Below are 21,449 nucleotides of genomic sequence, written 5' to 3' on the forward strand. Positions count from 1 at the left end.
GTCATCAGGACGCAGTTGTGGTCACAGTCATTTTCAAAAATAAAACTGGAAAAAAAAGTGGTGCAGACACACCCTGCTGCTTTCCTGTCACATTGCGAGCGTGCCTATGCCAGCACATTCCACAATGATATGGATTTATTGTGATTACGTTAACTGTACAAATATGAGAAAATAGCATTTTTATAAATACAAATGAGTAAAAACATTGAGAAAATACAACAACAATAAAAGGTTTTGCAGTGAGTGGAGAGACTTCCGGACAGGAAGCAGGAAACATTCTTGACTTCCTGTTCAGCATTTGGTCGTCTCTGAACTTTTGTTGGCGTTTTTGTTGGGGTCCATGTTGGCCACCAGCAGTCTCAACGAGTCTCCCGAAGAGCGAATCACTTCACGCCCACTGGGGAACAGAAAGTCCACACCTGCATATTCACGGGCTCAATTTGTTTGCGAGATTTTATTTTGGGGCCGCATCTTTCCCGCTCTCACATTCCACATCTTTCCACGCACACACTTGCACTTACACACTGTAGTCCATTCCAACCAAGCTGACGCCGTTGACGGCGAGGATTCGATCTCCTGTCTTGAGGCGGAGGCACAAAGCAGCGGGCGAGTTGGGAACGAGCGACTTGACGTAAATCCCGCTCATCCTCAGTGGTGTCTTCTGCTCACACAAAACCAAGCAAAATAGCGTGAGGAGTTTTCCCGTCAAAGTAAAGTAATAGTCGGCCTGAAGGCGGCAGTACCATGCCGTCCACCAGGGCCAAGCCCAGACCGTGAGGACCGCGATGGATCTCCACCGTGAACACATCGTCGTCGTCGTCGTCCTTTTCGACAATGCGCTCACCCTCTGCGCAGAAACAAAAATGTAATTTGGCTAACAGTGTGACACTGCTACTGCTAACCGCTAAAGATCTCCAAGATTTTGCTGACAGTGCTACTTACAAACTTTGACTTCTGCAATCTTTTTTTGTCATTATGTGTCATGGAACTTAAATGCGAGCTGAGTCAAAGCCAACAGTAGTATTCCCACTGCACCCCATGCAGTGCTTTTCCCGGCACGATGAATACACACGCATCCCCCCCACACACACACACAGTGAGTGTAGGTGGCGCAAACAAAGGCGCACGCGTCCGATTAAGATTCCAGGCAGCAAGTGGACTGTAAATTGTCCTGACGGGTGGCCGCCGTCACCACCGTCGTTCTTTTCTGTCCTGACCTCAGCGCCTCGCTGCAATTCTTGGCGCCGATTATAGGATTAGCAAACTTTCCAAATAACGTTCAGCCAGGCCCGCAAAGCACGCCGGCATGTTCGGCAACAAACACCGGTTTTCATTCCTGAACCGAATCGTGAATCGGTTAAGTTATGCAAGTTGTGGGATTAGTAAAGTGTTAAAAAAAAATCATTTACGTTGATGACGTTATTTTTTTAATGACTCGGAAATGGAAAATAATACCGTGCCAAAGTTAATTGCAGAGTAAGAAATGAGCCAATGAGAGTTAAGACATCTGCTTCAGATCAAGTCAATCCTCAAGCTTAAAGCAGCACTGCAGGGGGGATCGAGGGGGGGCATGTGTGTGTGTGGGGGTCACATTAGCAAGATGAACCGTTAAAGCACTTAAGTGATTTTTGTGTGCGTGTGAAATGGTGTGCTGGATTGCGCTTGTTACCGTCTGCAAGCTGGTTTGCTTGCGGGGTGTCGGGAGGCGTGAGGAGGCAGGACGGGTCCGGAGGAGCACTCAGGTTGTGACCGTCCAGCTTGTCAGTGCCGCCCAGCTCCTTCAGCTTCCGGGTCACGACCCGCTCGGTGACGCCGGGGTCGTCGGCCGGCTCCGGTGGCGGGCAAGGGGGACGTGAGGTCTCATACTTGGTGGTTGCGGACGATGCTGAGGAGATCTGAGGACAATGTCCACCACAATGGACGTATAAGTGAAGTGTGAAGAAGACCCAAAGAAATTTCCATACAGAAGATGAAGACAACTCATTACCTCCTGCCCTTCCCATTCCCTGGGGGAGGTCTGGTCGATGGCCTGCTGCAGGCGGGCCAGCTGCTCCAGGAGGGCAGAGTCCAGGTGGGCTTCTTCCAAAAAGAAACTCCTGCTTGGCAGGATGAGTGGCGGGTGCTGGTCGAAGCTTTCCAAAATGTCCGCTGCACGCACACACACACACACACACACACACACACACACACACACACACACACACACACACACACACACACACACACACACACACACACACACACACACACACACACACACACACACACGCACACACGCACACACACACACACAGGTTTACACACAAATTATCTCTGAACTGAAAAAAAATATTTTCTAAACTATGTTACAGATATTTAAATAGGGACCGACCCGTCCTGCAGGCGTCTTCAGCGTGTTCAGGCCCAGGAGTCCAACCAGCGGGTCGATTCTTGCCCGTGTTGTACTGGCTCAGCATGTGCTGTAGCTGCGCCGCGTTCAAGGCGGAAAACTCGGACCTCAGCGAAGTCCACGACGCCTGCATGAGCAACAAAGTCATCATCTTTTTGGCTACGCGCTTCCCAAAGCACTTAAACGGTGGTCATGACATATTTAAAAAAAATGACAAACATTTTCTCTATCTGAATATTTTTTTTTATCTGGCACTCAAAGTGTATTTCTTCCATGACGAAATTTTTAATTTGTTGTTTACATTGGCGTTACTGTGTTGTTGACAAAAAAAGTGAATGAATTCTGGACGTTAGGCTTGAAGGCCACAAAATGTTGAGCTAGCTCACCAATGTGGTCCACTCAAGGCAACCTCACAAGAGCACTTTTAGAAACCTCAGCCACACATTCACAAGCAGACGCGCACACACACTAACGTTGGAACATGTGGCCATTGATTATGCGCGTTGCGGCTGGGCCGCCTCCCAGAATAGCTCCAAACATCCACATGGCTGCACTTGCAGGGATGGGAGGGGCCGAGGGAGAGGGGGGGACATGGGAGGGGTCGATTAAAACGCTCCTAGTGGCCACTGCTAGCGACCTCATCCTTACTCATGCTGCAGTCGTACTTAAAAGTGCTCAACCAAAAAAGTTCACGCGTGAAATGAGGCCCGACCTGAAGGAGCGTTTCTTTGGGCGTGGCCAGCAGGTTGACGGCGGCCGAGAGTTTCTGGAAGAAGTCGGCGGCCACGTCGGCCAAGCTGATGCTTTGCAGCCAGTCCATCAGCAGGTCCAGGTTGGCCCGCATCTGGACCCCTCGTGACCACTGGTAGAAACCCGCTGCCGAGCCTGTGGGGGTCAAAAAGTCCCACGCGAGTACATCCGAGCGACACTTTCCCGAAGGTTAGCACGGTTAGCTTAGCGGCCGGCTCTCACCTCTCTCCATGAGCGCGTTGAAGAGCGAGGCGTTGATGAAGAAGAAGAGGTACGCGCACAACTGCAGGCAGATGTCGGCGTGCACCTGGAAGGAGGTGAAGAGCTGCAGCGCTTCCTTCAGCACCTCCAGGATGCCGCTCAGGCCGTCTGGCACACGCAGATGACCGCTCTCCGAGAACGGATTACTGTCCAGCACGGCTGGCAGTGCCGAGTACATGCTCTAAGCAAAACCAGAAACGGGAGAACTTCTTAGAGGAGTTGTGACTGGGTCATCATCAACGCCCCCACACACAAAAAAGCTTCAAATCATTCATTCCAGAGCCATGAGACTCATCCAGCCCCACCTCGCTGCTTCCTTTGGACTTGCGAGAAGAATGAAATGCGCGCAAGGTTGACACCGGCACGGATTCCTCTGCATTTTTCTCATTGTTGCGCACACGCGTGACATCACCTCCGCAGAAAAAGATGGCTGACTCACAAACAGCTGCTTGGTCGCCAGCGCACAACGTAGGAAATCGTGCTTACGCATCACTGACGCGACCTTTCGCTCCCTTTCTAAATTTGCTTTTTTTTTGGGCTTGTGATGATGACCTTCTTGTGAAGGTCACATTGTAAATCTTCTCAAGTATTCCCACACGTTTTTCAGGAAATCAAACACACCTTCCTCCCTTCCGTACACGCACACATGCTCACTTCCTCTCTGGAAATACTGTGTGTGTGAGAGGAGGATTATTCATGTGTGTGAAAGTGTTTTGAGTGTGTGTTGCGCTATCTGCTAGGCTTTGCCCACTGAGGGCTGCAGATAAGGCCCGCTGATCTTTCCATTGTGTGCGCTTCCCGCGTGTTGACACAGTGCTCTTTCCCAAACACATTCTGTGTGTGTGTATGTGTGTGTGTGTGTGTGCGTGCGAGGGCGAGAATGCGAATGTGAGTGAGTGAGAGTATGTGTATGTGGGGGTGATTGGGTGATTGTAAATGTGTGTGTGTGTGTGTGTGTGTGTGTGTGTGTGTGTGTGTGTGTGTGTGTGTGTGTGTGTGTGTGTGTGTGTGTGTGAGAAACCTTGGTGAGATAGTAGACAGACTGCTGGAAGGTGAACATGATGACCTCCTCCAGCACCGTCATGGCTTCCTCGCAGGCAGCACGAGTGGACGCAACCTCCTCCTCGTCCATCAGACCTGTAGGTGTGACGCTTGTGTGAGTGCTGAACAAACGGACTGGGGGGGGGTGGGGGGGGGGGGGGGGGGGGTGGGTGTTGACGGCTCACCTGGCCGGCGGCGGTCACCCTCGGTGGCCATCAGCTGAGGGACGCAGTGCTGTATGAAGTGCAGAAGCTCAATGGTGTTCGCCATCCACGCAGCCAGGGGACGCAGACCCGAGATCAGTTGTTGCGTCTGCGGCGGGGGCTCACTAATCGCGACGCACAAACCGAACGTAAGAAAAGAAATCCTCCGGGCCGACGCAGGTGCGGATTGAGTCAGCTCACCTGTCTGACTGCATCGACGCGAGCTCCTTGGTCTTGTCCTGTCGCACGATAAAACTCTTGAGTTGTGTTTGAGTCAGAGAAACATTGTCTCCAAAAAGCTGGTGTTGAACGAGAAGTTGCTTTGTACCCAGACGGCGTTCTGCACGCGCGCTGCCACGTTGAGCAGGAGGCGCCTGAAGCGGTCCAAGTCGCACGTGCCGGCCGAGCGCCGGAGGCACAGGCTGAGCAGGAAGGCGACCGTCAGCTTGGGGCCCCCGTCACCAGGCTCCCACATGTTCAGGATCATCCGCAGGACCTCGTCCTCCCGTTCCGCATTGTAGCTTAGCATTGCGCCGCTGTCTTCCGCTAAATTGGCAACGGCGGGGCGCCAGCCACACGACCGACAGCCGGGGTGAGGCTCGGAAGCCCAGTTGGGACACAGGCGGCTCATCCAGGGAGGCGTCTGCGGAAAGTAGAGTTAACCCAGCCCACTCTCAAAAAGTTTTGAAGTTACACTTTCAGAACCTTGCGCAGGTTTCCCGCTGCCGCGCCGGTGGGGTCCTTGAACATGAAGAGGTAGTGCTCCCCCAAGCCCACCAGGTCGCCGGGGTGAAGCTCCGCCTCCTCCTTTAGGGGTGCCCCATTCTTTGTGACGGGGGCGCCGTGAAGCGGCTTGAGTAGGGTGGCGGCGTCCAGACGGCGCACGCGGCAATGGCGGGGGAGCACATCGGGGGCAAAGAGCAGGATGTCCACCTTCAGGCGCTCCTCGTCCTCGCCGGCGCGATGCTCGCCGCAGCGGCCCAGCACCGTGCTGCTCCCGCTGAGCAGGTAGATGACAAAGTCCTGCAAACAAACAAAAACTTAAAGCGCCGCAAGACAAAAACAAATCATGGCATCCCCAAAAACATCCCAGAGTCAAGACGGCCTCCCTGCCATCTGGTCACATGACTTGTCTCCAGTCGGACTTAAGTGGCCAATTTTAGGACTTGCTTGAAAGTGAAAGGTTAAGACTTGAGGACAACAGGAAGTGCTTCGGCTTTCTGAAGGCCAGCCCTCCTGTGATTGGACGGCCCCTCCCCCAACTCTCAGGCCCTCCCGGAATAGCCCACCTGCTCGTAATCAGTTTTATCTGATCTCCTTGTGCCGACGTGTCCTCCCCTGGGGCTGAGCAACGCTCAGCGGGTGCCAACAAAAGGACTTCTCGTCCTGTCCGTCACACTCTTGAGCACACCGAGAGAACTTTAATGTTGTGCACATGCGCGCACACGATCAAACTTAATCAATTCATTTTTGTCCAACCCCACCATGGCTGAACGCATCATAGCATGTCACCTGTCTGTGGTTGTATCCGTGCAGGAGCAGGAAGTAGGGAAAGTCAAAGGGCGGGTGGATGGAGTACTGCGTGGCGTTGTCGTCACTGCTCTCCGTCTCTTCCTTCTCCGTGCCCAGCAACCTGAGAGCGTCCTTGTCCTCATCCTCGTTCTGATCTTTGTCTTGGTCCTGGTCTCGGGAGTGGCGCGCCCCGCGGGCCTCCTTCGCCATGGCGCTCAGGTCCATCTCGCTCAGGCTCCTCCAGAAGTCAGTCCCGTCCAGGCCCTCTGCGGAGCTGCTGTCCACCAACAATGAGGTGGCCCTGGAGCGGTTCCGCTGAAGCTTGCGGGCTTGAGCATTGATTCCTGGACACAAGAACCCGCAGCGTTCACTTATTCCATCTTATGTTTCTTATGTTATGCGCAGCACGAAACAGTTTACGGGACTCGAAGTTCCTGTGCGAGCAGGAAGCACGGCGCTAGGAGTTATCACGTGGCACTGAGTGGCTTTGGATGCCGCGGCATCGTAAACAGAGATAAGGACAGCTTTGGTCTCCCGTGGCTGCCTTCCATGAGAGGCGCAGATAAGGAGGAGGACAAAGGATCAAGCCAGAAAAAGCTGACTGTGCGTCTCCCCTAAATCCTTCCACTGGGCCGCTGAGACGCAAACACATGCACACACACACGCGTCGGCCATATTGGATGCGGCCCATCTGCTGAGCAAGTTTCATTATTGTTGTATGTACCTGCCGTGACAGTGTCCCGCTCCTTCAGGCTCTGCTCCTCCACGCGGAGCCTCAGCTGGATCTCGAAGCGTCGCGAGAATCCTTCTTTGGGTTTCCACAGCGACTGCAGCATCAGCGGCTTCTCGTGGTCGCCCACCACGCGGAAACATTCTCGCCGCCAATGGCCGCCCGGGCCTGTCTGGCCGATCACGTCGCACAGGACGTAGGCGCCGGCGTCCGCTTTCTCCAGACTGTACCTGAACGGGGACAATTTCGGTCAACGCCAGATTAAGACCTTGAAGAATTTTTTTTTCCAAAAATGTCAGCCGGTCAGTGCGACTTCTCGCTTAGCAGCATCTGATTGGAGACATCTCACTTATGATTCTGACCTGTCCAAAGCTTCTTTGAGAAGTTCCTTGGCGCTGGACTGTGTGGTGGCCAGGACGCTCTTGTAGTTGGCGCCCTGGCAAATATCACTCCCGAAGATCTTGAGGATGCCGGGCACTGACAGCTGGCAGGACAGCTCAGCCGGGTCGTCCTGCGCCGAGGCCGAGCCGCCGCCTCCGTCGCTTCGGCGGAGGTTGGGGCTGTGGTTGAACACACCGGACAGACGCTTCTTGTTGTTGTTGTTGTTATTGTGGCGCCGGATTTTGGACTTGGCCGGCTGCCGGACGCCCGAACTCTCGGCAGAGCGGACGGTGCCGGTCGAACCTTGAGACCTGCAGCGCATAACATAAACGCGTTTAAGATGTGATCAATAAAAATATACATACACAATAATCATGTAGTCAGTTGTGTAGTTGTTGTTCTCTTGATTTGCTTTGTTGTGAGAGTCTTTGATATCTTTGTGATGACAACAAAGCAATATCTCAGATTAAAGGACAGGATGGACGTTGGCTCAAGCTAGTCAGTCAGTGTGCAGAGTGACTGGCTCTGAATTGTGGCCGATAGCAGCTCTTCAATGTGTATCCTGTTCCCGCTCGAGGGAATAAAGCCAATGAAAAGCCTCAATGACTGATTCATACTTTAACTATATGTGACATTATGTAGAACACGGTGTAAAGTAGAATAAATGTAGACAGAAATTGGAGTAGTGTGTCTATTTGGAGAAGTATGCAGGTAGAAAAAGTTAAGTTGTTTGGTCTTACTGTGTTGATCCATTGCTGGCTTTCCGACCGAGTTGGGCGAGTCTCCTCTTGGGAGAGCGGATCAGCAAGCCCACCACGGCCGACTGTTTATTGACGTGGTTGCTTCTCTCCTCGCTAATCATCTTCAAACATCAGTACACCAACATCATCATCCTCACCGCCAGCATCGTCACCATAACGTCCACGTTTGAGGAGACGCTCCAAAAGCACCCTTGCAACTTTCCCTCCACTTGGCGTCCATGAGTTGGCTTGTAGCTTGGTGAGTTGGTCACTTCGTTCGTTAGTCAACACAATTCCACCAGATTGAGGTCCAGAGCCCAAAGATATTCGTGGAAGAGGAGCGTGGAAAAGAGCGTTCGTCCGTCACGCACGCGTTGAGGTTTGTGAACCTGCAGCCGCCGGTGCCGAATGCAACCCAGCGGAGTCTCTCCCCTCTGTGACGTCACCGCAGCATCACGAGCACGCGCCCGCAAGCAAGGAGGCAGGAAGAAAGTGACGCGCGCGCACACACGCAGCGATCAACCGGACAAGCTTCAACCAAATTAGCATTTTCCACTTAGCTTTAAACCAATTAATGACTCAAAACGTTATTTAATCTATAATTCAGATGATTATTGTCGTGACACCTGTAAAACTGAATGTGGTTAGTATTTGAGACGTTTGCTGAGAGTGTTCAAAGTAGAGATGTGGTCAACAAGTTAGGAGACGAGAACAAATGTGGGCAGTGACATCTAGTGGTCAATGTTTGTAATTGACAACATGTCAGCGAGGGGGAATACCGCTAGTACATTACGAAAAACAGGATGTGAATACATATATATATATATTTTTTTTCCAACGTGCTTAACATGCCACAGGGAAATATATTAGATGTGATACAATTATTTATATAAAGACTAGTTTCCTGAGGAAGACATCAAAGCGCCGCTGGTGTAGTGGTATCATGCAAGATTCCCATTCTTGCGACCCGGGTTCGATTCCCGGGCGGCGCACGGTTTTGTCCTGTTTCACATTTAACTGGCACTGTGCTATTCGGGATCCATTGCATGCTTTTAGTGACTCATTGTTTCTTGTTTACGTAGTTACTTATAACTGGTTGAATCCATACTACAATGTATTGTTAAAAAAGATGTGTGCTGCTTGTATGCATGTACTGTAGTTCCTAAAATATTGCAAATTTAAGATGTCGGATGTGATGAAGAGTGAACACTAGCCGGTACACACTGAGATTCATTCATTCTCATGTTATTTATTGGTGTGTGAGATCATAACAAATTGCAGTGAGCAAGACCTGCTTGTTCATTCAAAATAAACATGGAAGCAATCTTTACTCATAAGTGATCTCCTGTATTTGATCTTCGAACGAACATATACAACAGATGTGACATCATAATGTAGTCATTTTAAATGATGGTGACGAGACTATATGATGCGTATCCAAGCAACAGTTATAACAAAAATAATACTGGACTTATGAACAGTTAAGAACACTGGTCAATAAATTTGAATTTTTTTTTTTTTTTTTTTTAAATCAGAGATGGAAGATAACTTTTCTAGATCATTTTTTGCACTGATTGAGAATCTGCCCTCGTTATCAGGTTTTGGTAATAAAATCGATATTGCTCAAGCTTTTATGGGTCAAACTTCAAAACAAAAATCTGAAAATACAGGAGTTCTAAAACTTGATATAAAAGTTAAAAAGTGAAGAAAATTTGCAAATCAGCGTCAAACAAACATTGAGTGATACAAAAAGGCAACTCGCATTGAAATTTGCTGTTGTATTGAAACCTTTGTCGTGCTCGTCAACGCGTCACCTGAAAAACACATGCGAAATAAATGCACACACCCAAAAATGTGACAACCGTCACAAAACTTGAACTGGAGGGCAAACGGTACCGTAAAGTTTGATTGGCGCTGACGTACACAGATGTTCGGGCTGGGTTTGATGATGTCACGGGAGAGTGGGCGTGGTCAGAGAAGGCCCTGCCGCCTGAGGATGTTTGCAAAAGAAAGCAAACTTGAGAAATTTGTATTTTTTTGTGTTAGTTACCGAAGTAGTCCGATTACTTACGCGTGATGACTGCGGAGCGCCGACGTTGAGTCATGTGATTCCATGTGTCAATCATGTGTCAGTGATATGAAAGGTCGCCTCCGTCTGTCACCTGACGTGACGCCGCGCCGCTCGCCAACTTTTCCTCTGACGCGTCACATGCGACACTCATGTCAACACACACGCACAAACACACACGCTCAGACAAATCAACGCACCCGTGCGTGTCCGTCATGTTGTTGTTGACACGTGGTCATGTGATGTTGTGAACAACGGAGTGACAAGTTGTCCTCGTTCAGCACGCAACCTGAAAACACACGTGCGCACGTTCACATGTAAAATACACACGTGCACACACATCAGACACAGACGCATACGCTCAGGTGGTACCTGAGGGTAGCGCGCAGGCGTAGTGAAAGGATCGTGTGCAGCCTTTGTGCGAACATCCCATAATAGCGCCTGACAGATGACACCCACAGCAAATCTGACAGAGGGAGTAGAAGTACTGATTAGCAGAAGATGATGTCATCACAGGCAGACAAAAAAGACAAAGAAGACTGGACCCACCGTGTGGCTCGCCAGCTGCTCCGCCTCCCGTAGGCCGTACAAGTTTCCTCGCACCAGGAAGACTTGGCCGCTCCACACGCTGCAGTCTGAGTGGACCCAGCGCTCATCAAGCTGGTGGGCGGCGGCGTCACCGCGTTCCAGCAACTCGGCGGGCCGGCCCGACGCGGGAAAGTACGGCCCGTGGAGGTCACCTAACCCATCGCCGTTGGCCTGGCGACCACACAGGCAGCACAGCGGCGTTGCGTCGCCAGCGTCCTTAAGTCGACCCAGACGGAAGCAGGATGTTTTGGGGATGACGCCAGAAGAGCGAGCGGCGTTTTGTTGTTTTTGGAGTGAGTCGTCCAGCTGGTCCTGCTGGTTGACCACCGTCACGTCGTTTGGCCGCAAGCTGCCGTGCTGCCGCACTCGCACAAACGGGCAAAAGTTGTCCAATGTCTTCTTCTTCTTGGCCACTTCTTGCATGGCAGTGCACCTTAATTTGATTTGAGGCTCCGGCGGCGAGAAAAGAGACGACGGTGGACACCACGCCTTACGTTTGCGCCGTTGTCTCTTCACAGATTTTTTAGCTACCGCCGATGACTTTGAAGTTCTTTTTCCAGTGTCGGCAGATTTGTTAGTGACGCGGCGCCGCTGAGAGTTATTTGATTTGTTGGCAGCGTGTCGTTGGCGAGTGTTATCAGAATTGTCTGGGACGTGACGTTGAAGAGCATCATCCGATTCACCAGTGTGACCTTGGCGAGCCGTGTTGGCTTTGTTGGTGACGCGGCGCAGGGGGAAGCTGTCTGATTCGTTAACATGATCGGTTTCTCGTGCGTCCTCAGCTTTGTCGGCGGCGAGGTGTTGTTGAGCTTCATGAGATTGGTTGAGGTCCCAGGATTGGCAGGAGCTGTCGGACTCTCTGCCGGTGTGGCACCCATGAGCATCGTCGTCGCTCTCCAGTGCATAACCCGTGGCGTCATCAGAGTTGCAGCTTTCGTAGTAAACGCCCACTGCGTCTTTCTTTACGCTTCTCGCGAGACGGTGTCGTGTGCTCCAGGGCGACAAGGACGTCTGCATGGAATTTGCTCTGATTCGGACACTGCGCTTCCGTCCCACGGAATCGGATTTGTCCTGAATTTTATTTGGAGGAAGTGTCAGCCTCTTCCGTGTGCTCTGGGTGGCTGGGACTTCGACCACGTCACTATCGTCGCTCAACACGTCAGCTTGGGAGCGCGTGGCACCGTCGTAGACTGCGTAGTCGGTGCTAAGGTCCGCGAGTAGGACGACAGGTCTCGCGTGATGCGGTGGGATGTCCGCCGAGCTTTCAGATTCCTCCTCCATTTCCTCCTCTTCTTCTTCCTCTGATGACGAGGTGTCACTACTCTGCAAGCTGAGCGTTTGCTGGCAGCATCCCGGCAAGGATGGGGTGGGCGGCAGTGGCTCCACTATGCGCCGCACGCCATCCGCCACGAAGGAGGCGCAGAGCAAAGGTTCTTTGGAGGCTGCCAGCAAAACGATGACGTCTGAGCCACTGTCGCTGTCGTCCTCGCAGCTGGCACCCGCCTGGTAGAAGCCGGGACACCACAGGTCGCCATCGCGGTACACGCCCTGCGGGAGCCCGGCGCTCACATGGCTAGGCTCCACACCGTCCTCCCGTTCGTAGCTCCCGGTACCATATGAGGAATCCAGACACGAGCCGGTCGGACATCTGTGGTACCACTCAGGCTTGGTGGGAAGGTCAGAGGCAGGGGTGCGCTGGTTTCGGGTCCGGGACGTTGCAGAGAAGCTCTTGGATAGGTCGACGGCCATGACGGAAGGCTCAGACGGGAGCGCCTCCATTGCTGAAACACGAATTTGATTGCAGTTTGATATGGTGGTCATACAGACAATAGCAGCTCCAATAGACTGTAATTTTCTTTGATCAAAATAGCAACTTTGATGAGCAGTTTCAAGCAATTGTCTGTTTTTTTCCTCTAGTTAGTTTCTCGTTTTATACGTTTTTATACACAATTTTAATTCTATGTTCATGTTATTTACAATACGAGCTAAGAATTTAAATGGTCAAAACCAAACAGCGACGTAACTTTACACGTAACCCTCATTAAAAAGTAATATTTATTTTATTTTTGAGCAAATGCCGAAGTGGACTTTCTTACCAGCAGCTGTGGTGCAGGGGTTCCGGCCGGGTCCCGGGCCAGGCTCTCCACGCTGACGAACCTCTTCCGCCGGCTTCAGCAGGGCCACCAACCAGCCCACACCATGCTAGTTGCTTAGCATGCTAACTGGCCGGACAGATAGCATAGCGCGTACACGTCGTCAATGTTTTTTTTTTTTGTCATCACAACGAGAAGCCGCCTACAAGACATGCGGTAAACGGCTAATATTAATCAAATCTGAATAATACGGTGTTGTAATGGGTACTCACTATTTAAAGATGATGATGTTGTTGTTGTGACAAAAGCTGTCATCACGTCGTCAAACAAATACAACAAAACCGGAAGACGTAGTGTTGTTTCCAAAGTAAGAGTAAAGAAACAAGGCGATTGACGATTGGTATAAACCTCAAAATAACCTCAGCTAAAATATTTAATGCATATTTTGTTTTAAAATACTAATGTGAAAATACTTGCTTTTTTACCAACACCACCTTGACAGTCATCCCAGGATGCTTTTTTTATTGAGTCAAGAAACAGTTCACTTTTTTGTCTTTATTGTGAGTGAAACACAAGGAAATAATAAATATGCGACTCAAATAAAATAATAAATATGAAATTTCCTTATGCGTTCAAGAGAATTTTCCAAGCAGAATTGACAGAATAAGCAAGAAATATTTACACCATGGAGAAAATGTACAAAACAACACAACTAACCTTCAAGAATTGCCTAAGAAAAAAATGATATACAGAGATAATTTATATGATACATGAGAGGCTTCAGCAGAATTTCCGACCTGCTTCTTCCTGTGTCGTTATTCGTCACTCCAATTAACTCGGATCTGATGTCCGGCAAGCAGGTTGTCCTGCAGGACGGCGACCTGTCGCCTCATGCTCTGGAGCTCGCTCTCCTTTACGCGCAGCAGGAGCTGCAAGCACACCTTAATTTACTCATTCCTTTCTCCCCCCAATAATATTTTTCCCCTATAGTGGACCTAGATATTTCCTACATTTTCCCTAAAAAATTCTTTACAGTATAGTAATGCATTGTGAGATACGTATATTTATTCAGTATAAAGTATGGTTGCCATTTAGTTTACTCACCTCCATCTTGTAAATGTGTTCGTCCTGATTTACAGGAAGTACGTCCCGTTCGATCAGTCGACTCACCTCGGCTGCCAGGTGCGTGCTCAGCTCCTGTAAGACGACATATTAAAATAATGCTCCTCCCACGGGGTAGAGACCGAATTCTTCCGCCAAAAACGACAGTCTGCAGATATTTGACAATATTGTCTCTCCACCAATCATTTTAGGTCAATTTTTTTGCAGTTTAGTACCTGGTTTTGGTCCATCAGGTCTTGCTTCTCCTGCTGCTGCTGACTCAGCGTTTTCCTCAACTCATCCAGTTCCTGAGTCATCTGACCAATCTCCACACACTTGAGGGTGAACCCATAGGAGAGATCCTCCAGCTCCCGCTGACAGGACGCCAGCTCCTCACTGCGGGTATGCAAACACACAGGTTGATGCGCAACACGCTAACATGCTAACAGGCTGCTGTTGGCAGGTACCTGTGGAGCTTGTAGACTTCCTCCATGAGCGCATTGCCTGTCACATTGAGCGTTTGATATCTCCTCTGCACTTCTTTGTCCAGCTCGACGCTGTGAGCGCGCTCGATGGCCTCGATGGCTGACCCCGACAAACAGCAAATTGAAGACTCATAATTTTCCATGTTTTGACCAGCCGCTTCCCATTGTCGACACACACGCACACACACGCAAGGGAGCATCTCACCGGTTGCTGTGGCGACCGCCTCCTCGTTCAGCATCCTGTCTCTCTCGGCCAGGAGGCAGTCAACTTTCTGAAGGTGTCGCTGCTGCAGCTCCTCGGCCACCTTCACGTGACACGCCTCCATGGTGGCCAACCCACGCTCGCACTCCGCCTGATGAAAAAAAAGTTGAAGTTATACATAAAGACCAAAGCAACCAAAGGTACCAGACATCAATAATGACGCAAATAATTTGTTGTAAACATGGACAATTTAGAATCTTCAATGAAGCTCCTTGAAGGTGTTTTGTGGGCCCCTACCTTCAAGTTGCGCATCTCCTCGTCATGTCGCCTCCGATCTGAGCTCAGTTTCTGTCTGGTGACTGACAGCTCCTCCTCCAGATGACTCACACGATCCACCAGCGCAGCCACTCGACCCACCTCCTGTTGTCTTGCCATTTCCTGGCCTCCTTCTTCTCCTTGTTCCTCTTGCGCTTCCTGTTGCGTCTGGCAGCCGGCGTCGACGCTAGCAACTCGCTTCTCAGTGTGGGAAAGTCGCCTTTGCAGTTGGGCATTTTCTTCCAGCAGGCGGTCGCACTTGCTGGTCATGTGACAGCAGAAGGCCGCCTCGGTGGAGAAGAGGAAGGTGGCGCGCAAATGCTCGGCCGTCATCCCAACTTTGTCCTGCGTGTCAGAGGACACCACGTTGATCCAGGACGAGAAGATCTGGACAATCATCCCCAGAAATTCCACACCGCTGTTGTCCAGCACGTCGGGTTGCTCGCCATCCACCGATGTCCCGTTGCTTTCTGATGCGTTGGAACGTTGAGCATTCCCTAGAACTTGCTGAATGTTCTCCTTGAGTTTCCCATCCAAACCGGCGGGGCTGTCATCTTCCCTGAGAAGGTTCCGCCCCAACGTCAGTATTTGATTTTCCAGAATTTTCTGGGGTGCCACGTCACTGAGAAGCTCCTCATCTTGTTCCTGTGAGTGGGAAGCGTTGGCGTTGACGCCATCCATCAGCTCGCTGCAAAGCTCCTCCAGTTTCAGCTGGCAGGAAGCGGACGGATGCCCCGCCTCCTTTTGCGCCTCCAGTCTATCGACAACATCCAAGAACCTGTCCAGAACCTTCCACCTGAGCAAGCTCCACTTCAGCATCTGCTGCCTTCTGGTGTCTGCGGGAGCGGGCCTTGGAAAGTCGGCTTTGTTTTGTCCATGGAGATTCCTTGCTTCCTTCAGGGCTCTGTTCTCGGTCTGGAGCCGCCTGCAGCTGAGCTCTGATTGGCGGAGATTCCGCTCGAGCTCCGTCAGCCTGGCCTCGGTGGCTTGGAAGCATCGCAATAGGAAGCCCTCAGCCTTTCCCACGCCTGCGACCCCGTCATTCGCCACGCCAGCCTCCTGGTCTTCCTCTCGCTGCTGCAGGAGTATATCGGCGTCTCCCAGCCTGTCCTCCAGGGAGGTGATACGGGCCTGTGCCTCCATGAGCCGCTGGTCCTTCTCCAGAAGTTCCCGCTCCAGGTCCTCCGTCTTTTTAGGACACCTGAGACTGAGCTCTTCCTTGAGACGTTGGATCTCGCGGTCGGCCTCGCTCAGCTGGTTGAGCATTTCTTGATTGCGCTGGTTGAGGGCTTCCTTCTGACCGCTCAGGATCTCCACTTCCTGAAAGAGCTTTCTCGCTTCCGGCTGGTCGCCGCCTGCCTCGGCCACGCCGTTCATCGCTATACACCGGCAATCCCCTTCGGAGTCCGGAAACGGCGGACCGTCCGTGCTGGGAAGCTCACCTTGGTCACACGTGAAATCCATGTCCAGAGCTTCGTTTGGAGATTCAGGGTCAGTCTGAAGGTCTGAGCTGTCTGACATCGTGAAGGCCAAGCTCTCGCACCAGACGGGAACCAAATGCTCGTCCTTCTCATCGGGCCACGTTGCGGGCGTGTCGTCGACAAGACGCCGGTGCTCGGGAATTCCGCTTCCTGGGGTTCCAACTGCCGGACTTTCACCCAGAGAGTGAACATCATCACCGGATGTGTGAACACATTCCGACTTCGGCAAAGACAAGAGAGAAGGAAATGTGACTTGATGCGGTCATAACGTTGGGTTGAGAAGATGAGCGTTTACCGTTGCCCTGGCGTGATAAAAAGTCCACATGCTCAGGCAAGCTTCCAGCTCCAGTCGGCTGCGCTCTGACAATTCCAGTTGACACTTGAGATCCTCAAACTTGCAACATACAAACAACTAAGTTAGCTACTTTGGTATCGTAAGTTAGTAAGCATGCTAGCCAGTCGTGTACTGACCGCCTTTTTGTAGTCGGGCGAGGCGTCGGCGTTGTTGTTGTCGTCGTCGTTGATGTGGAGGATCTTGGCATTACGCAGAGAGTTCTTCATCTCCACCTGCTTCCAGCAAGCCTCCATTTCATCCTTCAGGCTGGCGGCGGCGGCCGCCGCATCGCCCATCACCTCTCGGCCGGGAGGCAAACCCAGGATGCTCTCGTAGCGCCTCCTCCGGGCCTCCCTTCTCTTCTTCTTCTCCAGCTCGCCGTACAGCGGAGGAGGCGGGGCCGGAGACCGATCGACATCCATCGATCTGCCGGGAGGCCGAAAGTCGGTCCAGTCAAAAGTCTTGTAGCGACCTTCCCGCCTTCGCTCCAGAACGCTCCGGGGCTTGGAACGCCGATCTGACTCCGACCAATCAGGAGCCACGTCCGGTTTGACCAAAGATTCTGGGTTCGGACTGAGGACCACCACTGAGCTAGACAAACTGCAACACGTGTCACATGATTAGCGACTAGTCGTTTCATCCTACGAAAGTCGTAAACAAGTTACCCGGTGACATCAGGAGCAGTGTGCACGTTTTTCATGAGTGCTTGGATCCAGTTCCGACGTATTCCCGCCGTCATGGCCGACAGCGTGAAGATGCTTTTCGGAGTCTGCAAGATGTTGAGAGAAGCGTAAAAGTTTACGTTTGGGAAGAAGAAAAAAAAATTAAGTGTCTTACGTGAATCTGGAGGCCATAGTTCTTGTGGATCTGCTGCTCGGTCACTTTGAAGCACTCGCTCAGGTCCACTTCGCCTTCCTGCTCCGAAGCCTGGCGGCAGGAAGGAAAACGTTATGGCACAAAAACGAGAAGCAAAATAACCCAGAAAAGCTGCGTTTCGACAAACCTCCTCAGCCGCTGCGTCCTTGTAAAACTTGAGGCAGTCAGCAGACAGGACGAACCAGTACTTCCTCCACTAGAGAGCGACAAATACAAAGTTGACACACTCCAGTGCTTGAACAAGAAAAGATTTTTGTTCACCTGAGCGTCATCATCCAGCTTGACCAGCCAACCTTTTTTGAAGTTTAACAAATCTGGCTGCAAAAAAGACACATTTGATGAAATAAATTACAATGTTGTCGTTATTTCAAGTCAAGTGGAACAGTTGGTTGCATTTGCGTGGGGTGCTCAGCAGTGAGGATTAGCCCATCACAGAGCATCACGGGGGGGACATTGCTCCACTGGATCACTGCACCGAGCACTGGAAGCTTTTTGGAGATTGTAATCCAAAAAGCTGTCCAGAGCCGGTCCAGAAAATGCTGACACGCACTCAGGTCTCGATCAAAGCGGCATCCAGCCAGAAGCTGTACAGATGCCAACAGCTGCCATCTGACAAGAGTGCGACGGAACCAATGGGGATGCAGTGTTTGGTCACATGACTTCCACTACAGAACTTGTGGACAGCATTCATGTTTATTTGATAAAAGGACTGATTAAAGTCATCTGCAAGCGTTTACCTCTCGCTCTGAGGTGCGGGCGTCACTCCTGCCACACCTGGACGAGTACATCCTCACTTCCTGCTCCGGCTCGGACGCCTCGCCACTCATCGAGAGCTTCCCCGCTGCAAAGTCGCAGCTGCAAACGTGACGAGCATCAACGTTGATTGATTGATTGATTGATTGATTGATTGATTGATTGATTGATTGATTGATTGATTGATTGATTGATTGATTGATTGATTTCAGAGCAAGAACTGGATTGGTAGTCACCTTAGGTTGTTAGCACAAGTTTGGATGGACTTGCTCTCCGGCTCAGTCAGATCTCCGCATGGATGCAAACTTTGGACTTGGACTTCACCTGTTGTGAGGGCGTGGCCCCCTGTGACATTCCAGAACGGGATCTTCTCAACCTGTTGGTCTTCCTGATGTTGGCCATCTGCAAGCACTAGCGCTTGAAAAGTGGGGCCTGGGGCGGCCATCTTGGCGGGTGACGGAGCCTGTCAGAGGAGAAGAGTGCTTAAGTTGAAGACGCTGACGTGACCATGTTGAGAATTTTCATTTCGTACCTGCACGCAGATGATGTCCACTTTGCGCTTCTTCTTGACGTTGTTGCCGTTGGCCTGCATGAAGGCAGCTAGCTGATCACGCCATCTGGCAGGAGAGCCCAAGCATGAGAACATTAAAAGGCCGGAGAAGACAGAAAGTGAGCGGAGCGTCATCGCGCACGTACCCGCTGATTGTGTCCTTGTTGTCGGCACGAACAAAGACTTGCCGACGTGCGGTGACGATGCACAAGGCGTTCTTCTGGCCCGTGCGCACTTCAGCATCCAACACGGCCGTGCACGCATTCATGTCTAGTGTGCCCTGAGGTAAGGTGCTGGGCTGGTGGACAGAAAACAAACAAGACATCAAAAATCCACCTCAGCCTTCATTCATTAATAAAAATAAAAAAAAATAAAGGACAGATTCAAATCAACACAAAAAGAAAACCACCTAGAAATGTTTACTTGCGGCTCTGATGAAAACATTTTGTCAAAAATGTTGAGCAGATAATATTGTATGACTTAATATCTGAATTAACATTTGAGGGGGTTGTAAAGGTTAAAGCGGGGAGGAGAAGGAGGGGGTGCATGTGCATTAGCATTGGGACTAATCCTAAATCCCCTGTGAAACATCTGGAGCAACATGGCTGCCCGCCTCACCAGCTCATCCAGTGCGAAGGTCACAACGCCGTCTTCATACAGGACGAAGAAACGACGCTGCCATTTCTGCTGGAGCGTAAGGAGGTTCCGGGGTGGGTCAGAAAATCATCTTCATCATCATCACAGTGTTAAGACGGCACCGCCTTACCCGTGATCTGTGCGGAGTCTTGTCAAAGACAGCCCCTTCAGGTGCCAAACACAGCCAGCCGGCGTACAGGGCCTTGGCCTGCACAAGGATTCAATATTTTGCAAGTTAACATGTTAACTTAGCTCAAGCGCTCCAGTTTTAATGTGGCCACTTTGCAAAATGAATCACCCATTGCATTGGGAATCTACTTTTGGGTACTATGTAGGATCCTTCCTAATGGTTCTGAATAGCACCAGCCGTGATCCAATTGTTTCGGTTCTTAGATATGAAACTCAAAAGAAGTCCAAGGTGCTATTATCACCTCAAAAAAAAAAAAACATCAATGAAGCTTAATTGTGCCATATTAAACTAGGAGGTGCTTGGTAGCACCTGTGAAGAACATTTCCATATTACAAGAGGACATCACGTGACTCGGCTTGAAGGAAGCGATGCAGCATTAGCTCAATAAAGCGAACATTAATTGGAAAGTAATGAGTCGAAGGCTTTCAAAATACAACGTTTGGTTTTGTCCTTACGTGCTCCGTTCGTGGGTGCGCGGGCAGGTGCAGCTCGCGTGACTTGAAGCAGTTCTGACACTTGCTTTTGTTGAAAAAGTTCGCCTGAAACTTCTCGCACGGGTCGTTCGACATCTTTTTCTTCTTTTTTTTTTTTTTGCTGTTGTTGTTGTGGGTATTTCTACTGCCCTCCTGTCTTCGCTGTCTTGCGCTCTGTTCGTCTCTCGTGTCCTCCGCTCGTTGTCACTCGCACGTAAATTGACTGGCTACGTCACGAGCGTAACGTCACTGTCGTGACGTCACCACACGATTAAAAACTCACAAAATAGTGCTTGGACTCGAATGACCGCTTGTAACAGAAAATATATTTAAATTAAGAACAGAGATTGAGTAATTTTGCCACCAAAGACTACACGTCAGGAAAACTTGTGAAGAGTTTCGGAGCCACTCGATGGCGCTGTTGCTCAAGAAAGCCAAGGCTTCATTGAACAGCTGCCATTATTTTTTAACGCGATAAATTAAAAATAGTACATCGAGGTCACAACATGATATCAGTTGTCCTCTGCGGGACATTTTTAACTATTTGACCACCACCTGAAATTCCCAAAATAGCATTATTTTTATATGTCGTTTTTTAACCATCACTAATTAAGCACGTGTCACCAGTTTCTAAGCAGAAAGTGGCGAAAAACAACATTTTGTGACATGAAACAAGCACAAAAGTGACTTTGACGCCAATATTCTTTGCTTTTGGGACACCTAAAACTATAATACAGCAAAATAAGACTGAGAAAGGGCTTTTGATGGAAAATAATAATTTGTATAAAAAAGAAGCAAATCTGATTATCATAGTCTCTACTTTGACTTTTAAATGTACATGTTTGGACTGTCCAGGGATATTGGAGGCCACTGGAGAACCTCAGGGGACGGGGGAGTGTCTCCTGCGCTTCCATTTCAAAGGGAAAGTTTGGAAACCCGATCAGGGCTCGCTGGTTTCTAAATCAACAAAGTTGCGTTGATATTGAGGAGCAGCTCTGCTAAGGGACAACAAAGCCGCTCGTCCGTCTTATCTCGCTCAACATCCGTCACGGCTGCGGAGTCCTCAAGTCTGACAGTTCCAAAACCTCGGATGGGAATCTGTCTGAGTCTTCCGCATCCTTCAAACCTTAAGCTTAATGTGTCCACTTTTTATCCTTGCTATTAAGACAATATAGACTAAACTGGCTGTTACATGTTTTTTTTAGTTGTTACGCGAATTTATGTGTGAAAAATACTTTTTGTTTGGCCTCTTGAAAGGCTGAAGTTGAAAAAGTGTGAGCAGGCCCGCCATCTGATT

The 21,449-nt window shown here is 50.3% G+C and overlaps 3 protein-coding genes and 1 non-coding gene across 6 annotated transcripts; 1 reads left to right on the top strand and 3 right to left on the bottom strand.

Annotated features, from left to right (window-relative positions):
* Nucleotides 1-77: 77 nt before the first annotated feature.
* radil2a (Ras association and DIL domains 2a) lies at nucleotides 78-8,513 on the bottom strand. The gene is made up of 17 exons (XM_049744936.2): nucleotides 8,008-8,513; nucleotides 7,249-7,578; nucleotides 6,881-7,116; nucleotides 6,157-6,500; nucleotides 5,350-5,667; nucleotides 4,973-5,287; nucleotides 4,846-4,883; nucleotides 4,627-4,769; nucleotides 4,422-4,537; nucleotides 3,362-3,581; nucleotides 3,102-3,274; nucleotides 2,372-2,516; nucleotides 1,988-2,148; nucleotides 1,670-1,895; nucleotides 744-847; nucleotides 522-661; nucleotides 78-397 (listed from the first exon to the last, which is right to left on the bottom strand). Exons 1-17 carry the CDS (start codon nucleotides 8,127-8,129, stop codon nucleotides 292-294), a joined length of 3,237 nt encoding a protein of 1,078 aa, XP_049600893.1. The 5' UTR covers nucleotides 8,130-8,513; the 3' UTR covers nucleotides 78-291.
* A 415-nt stretch (nucleotides 8,514-8,928) lies between these two features.
* trnag-ccc (transfer RNA glycine (anticodon CCC)) lies at nucleotides 8,929-8,999 on the top strand. The gene has a single exon. It is a non-coding gene; the product is annotated as a tRNA-Gly (tRNA).
* A 237-nt stretch (nucleotides 9,000-9,236) lies between these two features.
* LOC125983608 (uncharacterized) lies at nucleotides 9,237-13,077 on the bottom strand. Its single transcript, XM_049744986.2, has 8 exons — nucleotides 13,029-13,077; nucleotides 12,760-12,885; nucleotides 10,625-12,444; nucleotides 10,448-10,541; nucleotides 10,276-10,364; nucleotides 10,079-10,204; nucleotides 9,904-9,997; nucleotides 9,237-9,821 (listed from the first exon to the last, which is right to left on the bottom strand). The coding sequence occupies exons 3-6, from the start codon at nucleotides 12,440-12,442 to the stop codon at nucleotides 10,166-10,168; spliced, it is 2,040 nt and encodes a 679-aa protein (XP_049600943.1). The 5' UTR covers nucleotides 12,443-12,444; nucleotides 12,760-12,885; nucleotides 13,029-13,077; the 3' UTR covers nucleotides 9,237-9,821; nucleotides 9,904-9,997; nucleotides 10,079-10,165.
* Nucleotides 13,078-13,296: 219 nt separating this feature from the next.
* LOC125983606 (myosin phosphatase Rho-interacting protein-like) lies at nucleotides 13,297-20,387 on the bottom strand. Of its 3 annotated transcripts, none has more exons than XM_068653490.1 (19): nucleotides 20,135-20,387; nucleotides 19,620-19,697; nucleotides 19,472-19,537; nucleotides 19,000-19,151; nucleotides 18,836-18,920; nucleotides 18,540-18,766; nucleotides 18,288-18,405; nucleotides 17,812-17,868; nucleotides 17,678-17,746; nucleotides 17,512-17,601; nucleotides 17,340-17,443; nucleotides 16,812-17,274; nucleotides 16,636-16,734; nucleotides 14,842-16,560; nucleotides 14,548-14,695; nucleotides 14,325-14,442; nucleotides 14,094-14,253; nucleotides 13,861-13,953; nucleotides 13,297-13,697 (listed from the first exon to the last, which is right to left on the bottom strand). In XM_068653490.1, exons 1-19 carry the CDS (start codon nucleotides 20,246-20,248, stop codon nucleotides 13,572-13,574), a joined length of 4,086 nt encoding a protein of 1,361 aa, XP_068509591.1. In that variant the 5' UTR covers nucleotides 20,249-20,387; the 3' UTR covers nucleotides 13,297-13,571. The 3 variants fall into 3 exon arrangements, with proteins under 3 accessions (XP_068509591.1, XP_068509590.1, XP_049600938.1); XM_068653489.1 differs by having other exon boundaries at nucleotides 19,472-19,540; XM_049744981.2 differs by having other exon boundaries at nucleotides 13,297-13,685; nucleotides 19,472-19,540; nucleotides 20,135-20,385.
* Between the last annotated feature and the right edge of the window lie 1,062 nt (nucleotides 20,388-21,449).

The sequence above is a fragment of the Syngnathus scovelli genome, chromosome 16 (assembly GCF_024217435.2).
Source record: "Syngnathus scovelli strain Florida chromosome 16, RoL_Ssco_1.2, whole genome shotgun sequence".
Classification (NCBI taxonomy): domain Eukaryota; kingdom Metazoa; phylum Chordata; class Actinopteri; order Syngnathiformes; family Syngnathidae; genus Syngnathus; species Syngnathus scovelli.